This window comes from Schistocerca piceifrons, chromosome 5, assembly GCF_021461385.2.
Source record: "Schistocerca piceifrons isolate TAMUIC-IGC-003096 chromosome 5, iqSchPice1.1, whole genome shotgun sequence".
NCBI lineage: Eukaryota > Metazoa > Arthropoda > Insecta > Orthoptera > Acrididae > Schistocerca > Schistocerca piceifrons.
The window spans coordinates 114,694,774-114,711,433 of record NC_060142.1 but is presented as its reverse complement, the minus strand read 5'-3'; the positions used below and the strand labels follow the sequence as shown (position 1 = coordinate 114,711,433).

Genomic DNA, 16,660 nt, shown 5'->3' with positions numbered 1-16,660 from the left:
TAGCATTGCAATATGATAGTTTACAATTATGTACAATTAATAACCATGAAAAATTACTCTTGCTTATGCATATTAAGCTTCTACATCACTGATTAGAAGAACATAATTAGTGGTGTCTCTTAGTCAATGTTCCTTGGAAACAGTTTCCACACAACTGATGCTGTTGACAACTTGTCGACGTCTGCCTCGTTAGTCCATCTTCCTTGACCGTGTAATCCAGTAACTGGCATTGTCTTGCTGAGCTCCTTGATTGAGGGTGCCTGTTAAAAATCTAACAGGAACACACAATTAATTCCAACTTGTGTATCTGCATGCAGCAATGGACATAAAACAACACGCTTCTTTCCATAACACATGGCGTAAGCTAACCTCATACAGTTTATTGCACACATACACTACAGTTCTCAGACTTATGGTTCATGATCGTGGTTCAGTGCTTTTTGCAGTACATCCATCCACACTACGAATATAAATCAAGCCAATTGTTCTGTATATCATTAGTCTGATGTTTAAACAGAACAATAAATACTGTAATTGTCTATGCAATCACTTCAATTATGTGGCAATCAGCAAATCATACATTCACAGTTAATGATCTCCATATCAATATATGACACGAAAATTTGTAATGTTTTCCATTTCGTTCCACAGTCCATGGTATGCACTGAACAGTTTGTGCTGTCAACAATTGAAAACAGTACCTTTATGTCATGCACACAGCATACAGGTTAGCAAATCAAAGTTTCATGTTTAATGAGTAAAAACACAGTTCCAGCAAATGGGCAACATGATGCATGAAGTCAATAGGTCTTTAATCACAGTACACACCAAGATCATAAATTTAGTACTGACCAAATACTGATATTTTTCACAGGCCAAAAACACAACGTGTTGCAGTACATATGCGCAGCACGACAATCACCTCCACTCTCTTCTTTTTCTCACTCCTGATGCTTTGTTGATGTCTTACTTACTAAAACATCTTGCAAATATAGTCGCTCCCCTTGTCCTTAAACAAGTGTATTGTGGGTTAATACACTCACATCTGCAATATGGGATCGAGGTCCAGGGTGGGGCACCCACTGTCTATTTGGATCGCATTTTCAGGCTTCAAAAGAGAGCAGTTAGGATAATTGCTAATATAAGCAAACGCCAGTCCTGTAGGGACTATTTCAAAAATTATAAATTACACTTTCAAAACCTGAATACATCATTTTCTAATTTATAAAAAAACACAATTTCATATTACTCTGTCCATAGAAGACGAATTCAAAAAATTTGTTCACAAATAACAAGGTATAAAACACCAGAATAATTGAAAATGACAACTACGTTCATAACAATTACATTAACTCTTTCAGACCCTCTGGCTACAATTGTGTACATTAATTTTTACTGTGTCTTAGCTGCAGCAGAAGTACGAGGTGCATTCAAGTTCTAAGGCCTCCGATTTTTTTTCTAATTAACTACTCACCCGAAATCGATGAAACTGGCGTTACTTCTCGACGTAATCGCCCTGCAGACGTACACATTTTTCACAACGCTGATGCCACGATTCCATGGCAGCGGCAAAGGCTTCTTTAGGAGTCTGTTTTGACCACTGGAAAATTGCTGAGACAATAGTAGCACGGCTGGTGAATGTGCGGTCACGGAGAGTGTCTTTCATTGTTGGAAAAAGCCAAAAGTCACTAGGAGCCAGGTCAGGTGAGTAGGGAGCATGAGGAATCACTTCAAAGTTGTTATCACGAAGAAACTCTTGCGTAACGTTAGCTCGATGGGCGGGTGCGTTGTCTTGGTGAAACAGCACACGCGCAGCCCTTCTCGGACGTTTTTGTTGCAGTGCAGGAAGGAATTTGTTCATCAAAACATTTTCGTAGGATGCACCTTTTACCGTAGTGCCCTTTGGAATGCAAAGGGTAAGGATTACGCCCTCGCTGTCCCAGAACATGGACACCATCATTTTTTAGCACTGGCGGTTACCCGAAATTTTTTTGGTGGCGGTGAATCTGTGTGCTTCCATTGAGCTGACTGGCGCTTTGTTTCTGGATTGAAAAATGGCATCCACGTCTCATCCATTGTCACAACTGATGAAAAGAAAGTCCCATTCATGCTGTCGTTGCGCGTCAACATTGCTTGGCAACATGCCACATGGGCAGCCATGTGGTCATCCGTCAGCATTCGTGGCACCCACCTGGACGACACTTTTCGCATTTTCAGGTCGTCATGCAGGATTGTGTGCACAGAACCCACAGAAATGCCAACTCTGGAGGTGATCTGTTCAACAGTCATTCGGCAATCCCCCAAAACAATTCTCTCCACTTTCTCAATCATGTCATCAGACTGGCTTGTGCGAGCCCGAGGTTGTTTCGGTTTGTTGTCACACAATGTTCTGCCTTCATTAAACTGTCACACCCACAAACGCACTTTCGACACATCCATAACTCCATCACCACATGTCTCCTTCAACTGTCGATGAATTTCAATTGGTTTCACACCACGCAAAGTCAGAAAACGAATGATTGCATGCTGTTCAAGTAAGGAAAATGTCGCCATTTTAAGTATTTAAAACAGTTCTCATTCTCACTGCTGGCGGTAAAATTCCATCTGCCATACGGTGCTGCCATCTCTGGGACGTATTGACAATGAATGCAGCCACATTTTAAAACAATGCTCATGTTTCTATCTCTTTCCAGTCAGGAGAAAAAAAATCGGAGGCCTTAGAACTTGAATGCACCTCGTATTTTTCCCAATGGAAACCTGAGGTACGTATTTGTGAATATTCAACATTTGCATTATGTGCAAGTGCTGTCAACTGTTGTACATCACTATGAAAATATCAGCTAGTTAATGTAGCACTGTGCAGCAGCTCATGACCACCAGAATACAAGGATGTGGTTGGTTCACTATATTCTACAGTATAATTGAATATTATTATCATTATTTTGCATGGTAATCATTGAACGATCATTTTACAATTTATTACAATAGATAATATTTTGTTATTAGTTATTTTAGTCCATAAAATGAATCCAAGTATACAAAGTATGTTTTGAAAACAGGTACATATTTTGGATCAATCTTGCATCTAAAAACATTACAAATGCACCACAGCATTACCCTAAGAAAAATTTTCCTTCCTCCATAAAAAATTCAGATCATAAACGTTTAAGTAAACAGAAACATAATGATGCCAAGAATTAAATTTATGTATCTCATCTTGAACTAACCTTTTCATTGTACGACAAAAATAAAGCAGAAAAGAAGTAAAAGAAAGTATAGTAAAAAGAGGAAAAAATGTGATCAGCCTGTATCTTCACATGTGCCCCTCGATTTTATCATGTGATGGTCTTTTGAACTTCTCATGATAAAATATATTCAACAAAGATGCATTATGTTGTATGTGTTTTTGTATTCATGTAAGCCAATTTAACGTAAAATTCTAGTGTCATATTTTGAGCTTAAAAATAACTTTTGCATTGCTCCTAAATTATCCTACCAATAATAGAAGTAATATGACACAGTCTGAAAAAGAACTAGCTTCATCTATCCTCATTGGCATACAACAAGACATAATATAATTAATGATTTACATGCAATCCCAAATAATGCCTTTCTTAGTTTTTATTGTTTTTAGTCCTTTTATGTAAGTTTTCATTTCTTAACTCCTCACATATGAAGTCATCATTTCTATACACTTATTCCTTTAGCTACAAGGGTTATGAAACTCACTGTTGCTACTTTGTTTCATGACACAAGTAGTCTTTCAATCTATTTATTATTACTGACCTACGTAATCTACCAAAAATTACGTACTTTTACGAACTCCAATTCTATTTATAATTTGATGTAACTCTTGTCTATTGCTACTTTTCCTAGTATTATTTCTCCATTTGCAAGTTGTAAAACAAATTTAGAAACATTAAACTACTATTAAATTAACAGTCATCATGGTATGAAATATTCTCTCTCTCAATTGGCCTTGCAAACTTAAAAGGAAAATTAAAATTTTCACTTTTAAACTTCAAAAAACAAAATTATGCTCTCCCTTTACCTCCATTCATTTCTCCTCCTGGATCTCAATTTATTGCATCAATACATTGTTTTTGTGTTATTCTAATCTAACACAGTTTCAAATACACTATGTTCTTAAGATGAGACTTCTACTTTGAGTTTGGGTAAACTAAATAGAATGCATTCGAGTATGACATACTCATTACCTCAAGCAGACCTTCGCATACATAAAAAAAACTAATATCTCATTATTTATCTCTCTAGATTTTTCATACATTTTAACTAATAACAATCTCCTATTTTAATGTCAACTTCCTTTACCTTCTCATCGTGTCTTCTCTTTCTCTTCTCCAGTTTCCTTTCCATCAGCTCCCTCAATTAAGTCACCAATATCGGAAATGGCTCCACCTTCTGGTTCACTACTACTACATTCTTTAACTACCACATTCACCAAATTCACATTCTTTGTCTTTAAAAGGAAAATAACGCTCTCAGTGTCACCTCATTCCCTCTGGACACAGATAGTGGACAAATTTACTTATAGGTAACATTACAGAACACTGTCTTATTTAGATTCTCAGGTTATTATTATGTTGCTTTTTATTATTACTACTACTACTACTACTACTACTACTACTATTATTATTGCTGTTGTTGTTGTTGTTTTTGCTGTGCATACTTTCCATGTTCCATCTTAATTACTCCTTCTTCAGTTTCTCATGATGCACAGCACTACATTAATCATTACTTTCCACATTGTTTGCTCAACCCACAAAACATATTTCACATTTATTCCACTTTTTAACTGAATATTACACACACACACACACACACACAAATAAGCAAACACACCACAAGCACACACTACCACCAACTCCAGCATCTGAGGCCAGAATGCAACATCATGTGGGATGCAAACAACAATCTGGAGGGGGTGAGGAAAGGGAAGGGGAAGGGATAGTAGTGTACAGGTGGAGAGAGAGAGAGAGAGAGAGAGAGAGAGAGAGAGAGAGAGACAGTCGCTGTCTAGTGGAGTGTGCAAGGACTAGAATGCCAGCAGGTGCAGCGTCAGGAGCTTGAGGGGCAGGGTGGTGGGAGAAAAAGGAACAAAAAAGGAGAGGAGTGGGGAAAGATGGGCAGATTCATTGGCAGAAGGCTGCAAATAAACTGGATGGGAGATGAGAATGGGAAGAAGATGACAGGACAGAGGGTGTGGAAACTGTTTGGGGGAGGTTGTGGAGACAGTATGTTACCATAGATTGAGACTGGGCTAATTACAGGAGCGGAGAATGTGTTGTAAGGATAACTCCCATCTGCATAGTAAGTATCAATCAATCTTTTTCTACATTAGTGATATTCTTATCTGGAGTTTCCATTGTTTGATTTTTACTGAGTTCAGACATTTCTCCTGACTACATAATGGCAAGGCCCTAATAACAACTCCACTTGTAATGTTCCTTACTTTTCCTCTTATTTTATCTCTTTTTTTTTTCCTTCTCTCAATCTCACATTCCTAGCACCACTATTTCTCATCTTACATTCCATATTTCCTCATTAACTATTATTTTCATTTACTCCTTATTCCTTTTACTAATTATCTAAACATTTTTCCTTATCATTGCCCATCAAAATTCATGACTTCATCCAGCAATCACTTCTTATTCTTTCATTCATATTTACCAGTAAAGGAATCACTCTCCTCAACTACTCTCCTCCACATACCTATCAGACCTCAATAAATTCTTCCTATAATACACAGCAACAAAATACTCAAAATTCGTCACTATCTTGTTCAAATTACAAATAACAAACCAAATTTAGCTGTTCAATTATTTCCACACTATTATGTCAGTCTTGCCTTTTACCAGTACTCTCAAATTTCCTGTGCAAAGCTGTTCACAAACAAGCACACATAACCGGCAACTCCAGCATGCTGGGCAGTAAAGTCGTCCCGAGATACTGGAGTTGGCGGTTGTGTGTTTGTGACGTGTGCTTGCTTGTGTGTGTGTGTGTGTGTGAATGTTGTGTGTTTATCTCTTTTTAACTGATGAAGGCTGCGGCCGAAAGCTATATGTAGGTGTCTTTTAATCGTGCCTGTCTGCAACCTGGCATGTCTTCTTTGTGATACATAGCAATCTATCTTTTCCTACATTGTTGATATTCCTACCTGGAGTTTCCATTGTTTGATTTTTGTTCACAAGCATTTAATTTATTCTAATTGTTTTAACTCATCAATAATTTATCCATTCATCATCATCAGGGATTATATCTCATTTTGAGGAATATTATCATAAACAGTTATATCTACTCATTCCTTACTCCATATATACACATCAAAAAAAGTTTTGCATCACCCCGGTTCCCAGAACTCCTGAAGATAGATGTTGACTGCAGATATTGTATCACAGACACAGCCCCTTTGACTGTTCAGAGATGTCACTAAACCTGCACAAAGATGTAAACAAACATGCACGAGCAGCGCCTATTACACGGAGGGGGTCCAACAGCCGATTATTTCCAGTCATTACATCAAGAAGGAGGTACATGGCTCATGTTGTCTGTAGTTCAACCATGTCTTGCCAGTCAGTACCACAGTTCAATAGTGTCTGCATTGATACTTTGTGCCAGAAAGTGCTCTCAACAAGGGAACTATCCAGGTGTCTTGAAGTGAACCAAAGCAATGTTGTTCAGACATGGAGGAGATACAGAGAGAGACAGAAACTGTCAAATACAAGCCTCGCTCAGGCCACCCAAGGGCTACTACTGCAGTTGATGACCGCTACCTACGGATTATGGTTCAGAGGAACCCTGTCAGCAATGCCACCATGTTGAATAATGCTTTTCGTGAAGCTGCAGGATGTCATGTTATGGCTCAGACTGTGCACAATGGGCTGCATGGTGCACAAATTCACTCCCAACGTCCACGGCAAGGTCCATCTTTGCAACCACGACACCATGCAGCATGGTACAGATGAGCCCAACAACATGCCGAATGAACTGCTCAGGATTGGTACCACGTTCTCTTCACCAATGAGTGTCGCATGTGCCTTCAACCAGACAATCATCAGCAACCCAGTCAGGCTGGACGCCTTAGACACACTGTCCAGCGAGTGCAGCAAGGCGGAGGTTCCCTGCTGTTTTGGGGTGTCATTTTGTGGGGCCGACGTATGCCACTGGTGGTCATGGAAGGTTCCAGAACGGCTGTACAATACATGAATACCATCCTCCAACTGATAATGCAACCATATCGGCAGCATACTGGCGAGGCATTCATCTTCATGGACGACAATTCGTGCACCCATTGTGCACATCTTGTGAATGACTTCCTTCATGATAACAACTAGAGTGGCCAGCGTGTTCTCCAGACACAAATCCTGTTAAACATGCCTGGGACAGATTGAAAAGGGCTGTTCATGGACAATGTGACCCACCAACCATTCTGAGGGATCTATGCCAAATCGCTGTTGAAGAGTGAGACAATCTGGACCAACAGTGCTTTGATTAACTTGTGGATAGTATGCCACGATGAACAGAAGCATGCATCAATGCAAGAGGACGCACTTCTGGGTATTAGAGGTACTGGTGTGTACAGCAATCTGGACAACCACCTCTGAAGGTCTCACTTTATGGTGGTACAACACACAATGTGTGGTTTTCATGAGCAATAAAAAGGGTGGAAATGATGTTTATGTTGATCTCTATTCCAATTTTCTGTACAGCTTCCCGAACTCTTGGAACCAAGGTGATACAAAACTTTTTTTGATGCTTGTACAATTGATAACTTCTCTACAATTCCTTCTGTGCTCCGCTATCCATGGTCTTTATCAGAGTTTCCCTTCTCTTCAGAGAACAGTTAGATTGCTATTTACCAATATCCATCACTCTGTGCAAGATAATGCAAATTTTGATAATGCAAATTCTCTACCAACACTTCAACAATATTACTTCTTGTCCATGTAATGTCTAAATGTTTTAGTTTACTAATCATTTCTTACCGTATCCATTCACAATTTCCTTGGAATTATCATAGTCTGGATATGTCTCACAAACTTTCATTACATCAGTCTGCCTATCATTGGACCACTACACATCCAGGAATTCCGTGGTACATTCCTTAAAATATTTCTACTTCTCTTGAGCACATGCCCCCCACCACCACATTTCAATCTTTTCCTTTTTAAGCTCACACAACCTGTTCTCAACATATTCTTTTCTGAGCTGTCAACTCTAACTTGCATCCCAATAACAGAAGTTGAATTTACTTCTACATTGAGATCAACAGTTATGCTGTCAGTGTTGTTACCACTCTGTACCTGCATTACTAAAGATGACCCCAATATATTTTTATACCCAATGCTCTCTTCTAAATCACCTGCTTCATTCTCATTTTCAGAAATGGTTTCTTTAATCTTTTCCACTTCTGCTTCATTCTTCCTACTATATTCCCTGAAAATTTCACTCTATTTAAGCTTTCTCTTGTTCATCGCCAACAGTTTGGGCTTCACTGCTTGTATCCAAGCATTCTACCTCTTCATTTCTGATACTCTCTGACTCATCTTGTTTTGTAAACATTAACTTCTTTACGTGTCTGATCTATCGGTTTACCTAGCTCCTTTTTCAACTTATTCATCATTCTGGTGATAGTTTCTATTTGCCACTTCACTGTTCCTTCAATTCTATCTGCCTTTCTTCCATTTTCTCATGTAATCTTCTTATCTGCCCACTCAGTCCTTCCTGCCCCTCTTTCATTTTTGCTATCAGCAATTCAAACATAATTTCTACTCCTCCCTTCTCATCTACTTCTCTTTTGACATTTGGCACCAATTTAATCGCTAATCCTTTTTCTACATTTTCCGTAACTCTTCCTGATCTATATCTACCCTTCATTCACTTCGCCATGTTTGGAAACTAGCTACCCTTTCATCCTCTATAATCATAATTTTGTATACTCAATGAATACAGACAGATCAAAACAAATTACTCTTTCTACTAAATTTCAGACTTCGATCGAAAAATTAACAGGTTCTGTCAGGACAGCACTAAGATTACACTGTCCTGTCACTACACAGTCGACATATGTTGCAATAGCAGATCAAAGGGTATCACAAAATGTAACTGTATTGTCCGAAACAGCACCTATCAGACCTTGACTGAGCTAGGACTGACCATGTTCCATTACTCGGACTGATCCGCCTCCCTTAAATTTACCGTGCCCAGAAATTTTCACTTAACTCGAACCAGAGTACTCTACTTTTCTTCATTCAGGCTGAACATTACATTCACACATGCAAGTAATTACCCATCAACTATAATATTATGAATGCCACCCATTAGCCCAAATCATACAGATTACCACTGATAAAATATTCTCCTAAATAAACTGAACAACTTGTGACATGTTTCTCTTTAATAATGCAATGGTAGATAATGTATGGCACACAAAATCCCTTGGCAGAGCACAATAATTCCTATGAGATCAAATGCAAAAAAATAAAACATGCAAATGCAGATAAAATCTACAAAATACATAAACAAAGAAGCATTGGCAATTAAAAGCAAATGAAAGGGAATAAAACCGTATAACTTTTACATCATTAGTATCAATAGCAATTGTTTGCAATAACACAGATTACGCCGTAAGTTAATGAGTTTGCAAAATTATTATAATTATTGAAAGAAATAATTTAATGGTTGAAGCCAAGTTTTAACTTTTATTCTGTACATCATTACTGAACAGAAATCAAAACAGCACTGCAATATGACAGTTTACAATTATGCAAAATTAGTCACCATGACAAGTTACTCTTGCTTATGCATATTAAGTTTCTACATCACTGATCAGAACAACAAAGTTAGTGGTGTCTCTGAGTCAATGTTCCTTGGAAACAGTTTCCACACAGCTGATGCTGTCGACAAGTTGTCGACGTCCACCTTGTTAGTCCATGATCATTGACCGTGTAATCCAGTAACTGGCATTGTCTTGCTGAGCTCCTAGATTGGGGGTGCCTGTTAAAAATCTAACAGGAACACTCAACGTCTGCACAATTAATTCCAATTTGTGTATCTGCATGCAGCAATGAACATAACACACAGTTCTTTCCATTAATGCATGATGTAACCTAACCTCATATAGTTTATTACAAACATAATCCACAGTTTTCAGATTTATAATTTATGGTCGTAGCGAAGTGCTTTTTGCAGTATATCCATCCATACTATGAAAAGATTAAGTCAATTGTTCTGTAAATCATTAGTCTGATGTTTAAACAGAACAATAAATACTGTAATTGTCTATGCAATCACTTCAATTATGTGGCAATCAGCATGTCATCCATTCACAGGTAAAGTTCTCCATATCAATATATGACACAAAAATTTGTAATGTTTTCCATTTCGTTCCACAGTCCACAGTATGCACTTAACAGTGCTATCTACAATTGAAAACAGTATCTTTATGGCGTGCACATAGCTTACCGGTCTGCAAATCAAAGTTTTATGTTTAATGAGTGAAAACACAGTTCCGGCAAATGGCCAACACGATGCATGAAGTCAATAGGTCTTTAATCACAGTACACACCAAGATCATAAATGAAGTACTGACCAAACACTGATATTTTTCACTGGCCACAAGCAAAATGTGTAGCAGTACATATGCACAGCATGACTATCACCTCCACTCTCTTCTTCTTCTCATTCCCGATGCTTTGTTGATGCCTTCTCTTTCGACCTCTCAATATGATTCTACATCACTCAAATACCTCACTCCACATAACACTTTCAAAAATTCTTATTACATCATTGTCTAATTTATACAAAATCACAATTTCATATTCTCTGCCCATAGAAAATGAATTCAAATAACATGCTAACAAATAAGAAAGTATACACCGCCAGAATAATTGAAAATGGCAACTACATTCATAACAACTGCAGTATGTAAACAGAAATATAATTACACCGAGAATTAAATTTACAAAGCTCATTCTGAAATAAGCTTTTCAAAGTATGATGCAAATAAAACAGGAAAGAAGTAAAAGAAAAGACAGTAAAAAGGAAAAAAAATGTACATCATTCTGTAGTGGTATCTTCACAATTTGCAACACACACACACACACACACACACACACACACACACACACACACACACACACACACACTTGATATGATTTTCACTGATCAGCCAGGTCCTTATGACCGCTTAGGTAATAGCCGGAATGTCCACCTTTGGCATGGATAACAGTGGCGACACGTCATGGCATGAAATGAACGAGGTCATGGTAGCTTGCTGGAGGGAGTTATCACCACATCTGCACACACAAGTCACCTAATTCCGGTAAATTCTGTTAAGAGGGGCAATGAGCTCTGACACCATGTCCAACCACATCCAGGATGCATTCAATGGGGTTCAGATCTGGCAAGTTGGGAGCCAGCACATCATTTGGAACTCGCCACAATGTTCATTTAACCACTCCAACGCACTCCTGGCCTTGTAACATGGCGTGTTATGTTGCTGAAAAATGTCACTGCGATGGGAAACAAGATAATAATAATAATAATAATAATAATAATAATAGCTTTATTCAACATCGAATGGTACACTGCACGTGTACAAAGAAACAGTAATGATTCAAGTTATTTGTACAATACACAAGGCACATTCTTCTGAATACGTCATTAATTTACAACAAAATTACAATAAGATGTTTACTGATTTCTATTCACATAATTTCACAAAGCATTTGTTGTTTTTCATATAAGTATGGTACTACTCTAATGTGTAGAAAGGGTGTTTTACTAAAACTTTCTTAAGCTGATGTTTCAGTTTAATTGTAGGAAGAGCCATGACTGCACCTGGCAGTGCATTAGCTAATTTTATACCTGCGTACTGAGGCCCCTTTTCGTAAAGTGCTGTTCTGTGGCTGTGAATGTAAAATCTTTCTTTATTTCTAGTATTGTACTGGTGGAAATCTGAATAAGTGTTTGGGTGCAGTATTTTCACAAGCAATATGGCTTTTAGAATGTATGTGTTTATAACAGTTAACACCTCTGTTTTTGGAAACAAGTTGTAACAAGATTCCCTATATTTTGTTCCACAGATTATTCTCACACCCCTTTTTTGAAGAATGAGTAGATTATCTAGATTATCTTTGGTTGTTGCCCCCAAATTTCAATACCATAGTTCAAGTGAGAGGAGAAAAGAGCATGGTATGCAGTCTTTAGGACTACAGTGTCTCTACAGAACTTGCAAACAGTACTGATTGCAAATATATTTTTTGACAACTTAGTTTCTAGAGAGTCAATATGTGTGTCCCATTTCAGGTTGCTTTGGATTGTTAAGCCAAGGAATTTTACACTAGACTCTTTCTTTACCAATTCGTTGCCCATGTATAATTTAATTTCATTATTCAAACTACTTTTGTTAAACTCCATCAAACATGTTTTACTGGTGCTTACATTTAAGTGGCTTTCATTAAAAAACTGAACAACTTCTTTTGTCACATTATTACACTCGGCCTCTAGTTCAATACATGATTCCTTTTTACATACAATGGATGTGTCATCAGCATACAGAACAATTTTGGAATTTATAGTACAGTATTTAATATCATTTACATAGATCAAGAACAGAAGGGGGGCCAACACCGAGCCCTGGGGCACGCCATATTTTACGCAAGTGATCTCTGATTTGTAGACACCACTTTCCGTTTTAAGTAGAACAAACTGTTTTCTACTACTCATATAACACTTTATTACGTCATAAGTAGCACCTCTAATTCCCATGTTCCATAGCTTGTCTAACAGGATGTCAACGTTCACACAACGGCTTCTTCCAGGTCTAGGTATACACCTGCCACATGTTCCTTGCTTTTGATACCCCGTAACACCTCTTCAATTAGTTGAGCAGCTGCAGTGCTAGTTGATTTACCTTTTAGGAATCATCATCAAGGGGTGTACCTGGCCTGCAACCAGTATACGATAATCTTTAGACATCATGGTGCCTTGCATGAGCTCTTATGTATCCATGGATACCCACATAAATGTTCCCCAGAGCATAATGGAGCTGCCACTAGCTTGTCTCCATCCTACAGTACACTTGTCAAGGGGCTGTTCCCCTAGAAGATGATGGATCCATGTCCTCCCATTGGAATTATCAGGATTCATCCACAGTGCCAACATCCAGTGCCCATGGTCATGTGCCCATTTCAGTTGTAGTTGCCGATCTCATGGTGTTAACATTGTCACATGCATGGGTCACTGGCTGCAGAGGCCCACTGTTAGGAGCATTTAGTGCACAATGTGTTCAGACATACTTTTACTCTGCCCAGCCATTAAGGCCTGATGTTAGTTACGCCTGTTACGCCTGTTTTACCGGTCTGCCCAGCCTACGACATCCAACATCTGCAATGAGTGGTGGCCGCCCAACCCCATGACATCTGAAAATGGTTTCACCATGTGTTGACGACATTTTCCACAGCACTCCTGTCATCTGACAAGCCGTGCAGTTTCCGAAATGCCTCTGCCAATTTTCCGGGCCATCAAAACCTGCCCTCGGTCAAACTCAGACAGATTGCATGTCTCCCACAATCTACACACGGACAACACACTCACTGATACTACATGTAATGTGGGTGTGTCTGACTAGCAATCAATCCTCGCCAGGTGCTGCTGCTGCCGCTTGGATGGGTTTATATCAATAATAGGGTGATGGTCATAATTTTATGGCTGATCAGTGCGAGTCTGAGGAATGGGCAGGTCAGTCCATTTGCTGAATATCCACTCATTCCAAGAGCTTCTCCATCTGTGTTGTTCAATGCAATGGCACAGTTTCACCCATAAAAAAGAAGTCAGGGTCGAACACACCCCTGAAAAGGTGCACTTCAGGAAAAAGTACAGTGTCACAATAATTCTGAAAGCAACATTATGCTTCCCCACACCATAATACGCAAAACACCAAAACAATCATGTTCGACAATGCCATACGTACCCCATATGGTGAGAAGTGTGAACACATAATGAACCAAGGAACATTGTTGAACATGATCATTTTGGTAGCCAAAGTGCTATGATGTGGAGAGCCACAATGTTGCAAGGGTGTACTGACCCCCAAATCTAAGAACACAGAACACTCACTGTTCAATATTATTATGACACTGTACTTCTTCCTTGTATGCCTCTTTTCAGAGGTGCTTTTGGCAATTACTCCACTTTTCCAGATGACAGTGCGCAACTACATTCGAACAGTGCATGTGGAAGAGCTCTTGGAATGAGAAAATGTTCAGCAAATGGAGTGCCTATTTCCTGACTTAAATCCCTCTGATCACATGTGGGATGCGTTGGAGGCACATACTGCAGCACGTCCAAATGCACGAGCGATGATTCAGCAGTTATCAATTGCATTGATGGAGGAATGAAACACTCTGCCACAAGAATGCTTTACCAACTTTCTGGCCAACAAGAAAGCACATTATGTAGCAGTCTTGCTGTCATGGTAATCACACACCATATTAAGAATCATATTCTGCCTTTCGTAATGTCCAGGGAACCACACGAATCAAAGTAGCACTACATTGCCTACATGTTTCTTAGTTCCCCATGTAAATTGTTTGTATTCTCTGTATGTGAAGTTACTATATTCATCAATGAACAATTTTGTGTACATTTTTTTAAATGGCAGTCCATTGCCTTTTTTTTTTCTCCAAACTACATATTTGTTAAGAAAAATGACTTGTCCTATATCATGTGTACTTTGTACAATATGTGATCCACAGGATAAATAAATAAATACAATACAATACAACCACACGAATCATGGTGACTTCAGAGTAATTATTGTCTTTGAGTAAAAGTGCCAAATCTGTTTGAGTAAAAGTGCCAAATCTGTTCATCTCATATTTCTTTCAGTTACCTTCCATACTGTACTGTACTGCAGCAGTTCTTTCATGTATGGTCCAAGTTTCATTGAGCTATGTTATTTGGCAGTGACACACCATCCGAAAGCTACTTTTGTCCTTAAGTTTCGCACACCAATGTACACCTATGTTGCGAGCAAACTAAGTTCCTATATAAGCAAACCTAATGCTTTTGTTTATTGGTGGATGCAACATTTGCTGCCATTCAGATGAAATAATCATTGAATTTGATATCCAATGATTTAAATGTGTCACCACTCCTGACACACCTATTTTCAGGGAGCTCAGTTTCACTTGAATAGCTGTTTTCTTTGTTTAATAATGTTCCTAACTGCTTTTCCCTTATTCTTGGAGTGTTTTATGTTTAAAGCATAGTGCTTTTTTAATAACTGATTGAAGGATCTTACAATACTTATAACAATAGAGTTTGTGATTACAGCTTGTTCTCTGAATTAGGTAGAATCTTCTTTTCCTAGCATGAGATACTTTTAATCCCATGAGTTATCTGGCTTTTCACCTTGATTATGTTCAATTTTAGAGGAAAACGTGACTAAAAGTGATTAAATGAAATGTTTGAGGAAGAATTAAGTTTTCCATCTATTTTATCTGCTTTATAAATTTTTCACAAGCATTCTTCCCATAATTTCTCTCTAAACCGAGTGGGTGTTTATGATTCTATGAAATAATACTTTTTTTCTGTGAACTTTACATAAATGGTTAGCTTATTTTATTAACATTTTACAATCAGGTCCAGATCAGCCATTGACTATCTGAACCACTGACTGTCTAATACTTCAAACTATGTACCAGTACTTATGACATTTTACAAGGAAAACCATATGTTATCCATATGTCAGTAGAGCTGAAGCTTCAGAACTTCAACGAAAATTGTTTTAAGTGGTATTTATGTTCCATATTCAAAATATTTGACACATTATGTGACTGCCTAATAACAATACTCTTTTGCTTTAGTTCTGAATATTTGGAAAATTACTATTTCCCTTAAAAAGGGATGCACTGTCTCTACAAAAGTTGTTTTTTATTTCTAGTACTCTGGTTCTTCATTTTATATTTCATTCAAATTCCTATTGTTGTTAACAACACACATCACTAGGGAATGGCAAATAAGTGTAAAAATACAAAGATTCCTGAAGAGGCTTTTGTAAGATGTGCAGTTATCAACGTTACATAATACTTTCAGTGCACATTTGTGTAAAACAAACATTTTTTGCTTACTTGTATGTCTGGATGAACAGACATTGTTGATGATAGCCATCCAAAATTACTTAAAAATAAATGCACTGAATATGTGACTGACTTTGCTCCATCTATATTAGATATAGATGTACTACCTATTGATGATATATGAAAATTTGTGCCGGATCAGAACTCAAACCCAGATTTCCCGCCTATAGTGAGCAGTCGTCTTAAACATTAGGCTACCCATGCATGCTGCCCACAACGAACCAAACTTCTGTATGTCACACATCTACATCCTTAGACCATGGCTGCCTACATTCATCACTGAATACTCGCAATTTTACTTTGTGTTCCCACACTTACCTTGAGGATGAGACTAATGAGGAATGGTGCGACAGCTGCAAGCATTTAGTGGTAAATGTAGACTATGGTATAAAAATGTAAACAGTGTGACATATGGGAGTTTGGGTTGGTCCTGGAAATGTAAATGAATAGCCTAAAGGTTAAGGTGACCACTCACAATAAGAGGGAAATATGGG

The 16,660-nt window shown here is 38.1% G+C and overlaps 1 protein-coding gene across 1 annotated transcript in view; it reads right to left on the bottom strand.

Annotated features, from left to right (window-relative positions):
• Positions 1-1,039: 1,039 nt before the first annotated feature.
• Positions 1,040-16,660, bottom strand: part of LOC124798776 (dynein intermediate chain 2, ciliary-like) — a 73,329-nt gene continuing 57,708 nt past the window's right edge. The window contains exon 5 of the mRNA XM_047262305.1: positions 1,040-1,167. Within this exon, the coding sequence (XP_047118261.1) occupies positions 1,040-1,167 (128 nt within the window). The remainder of the gene's footprint in view (positions 1,168-16,660) is intronic.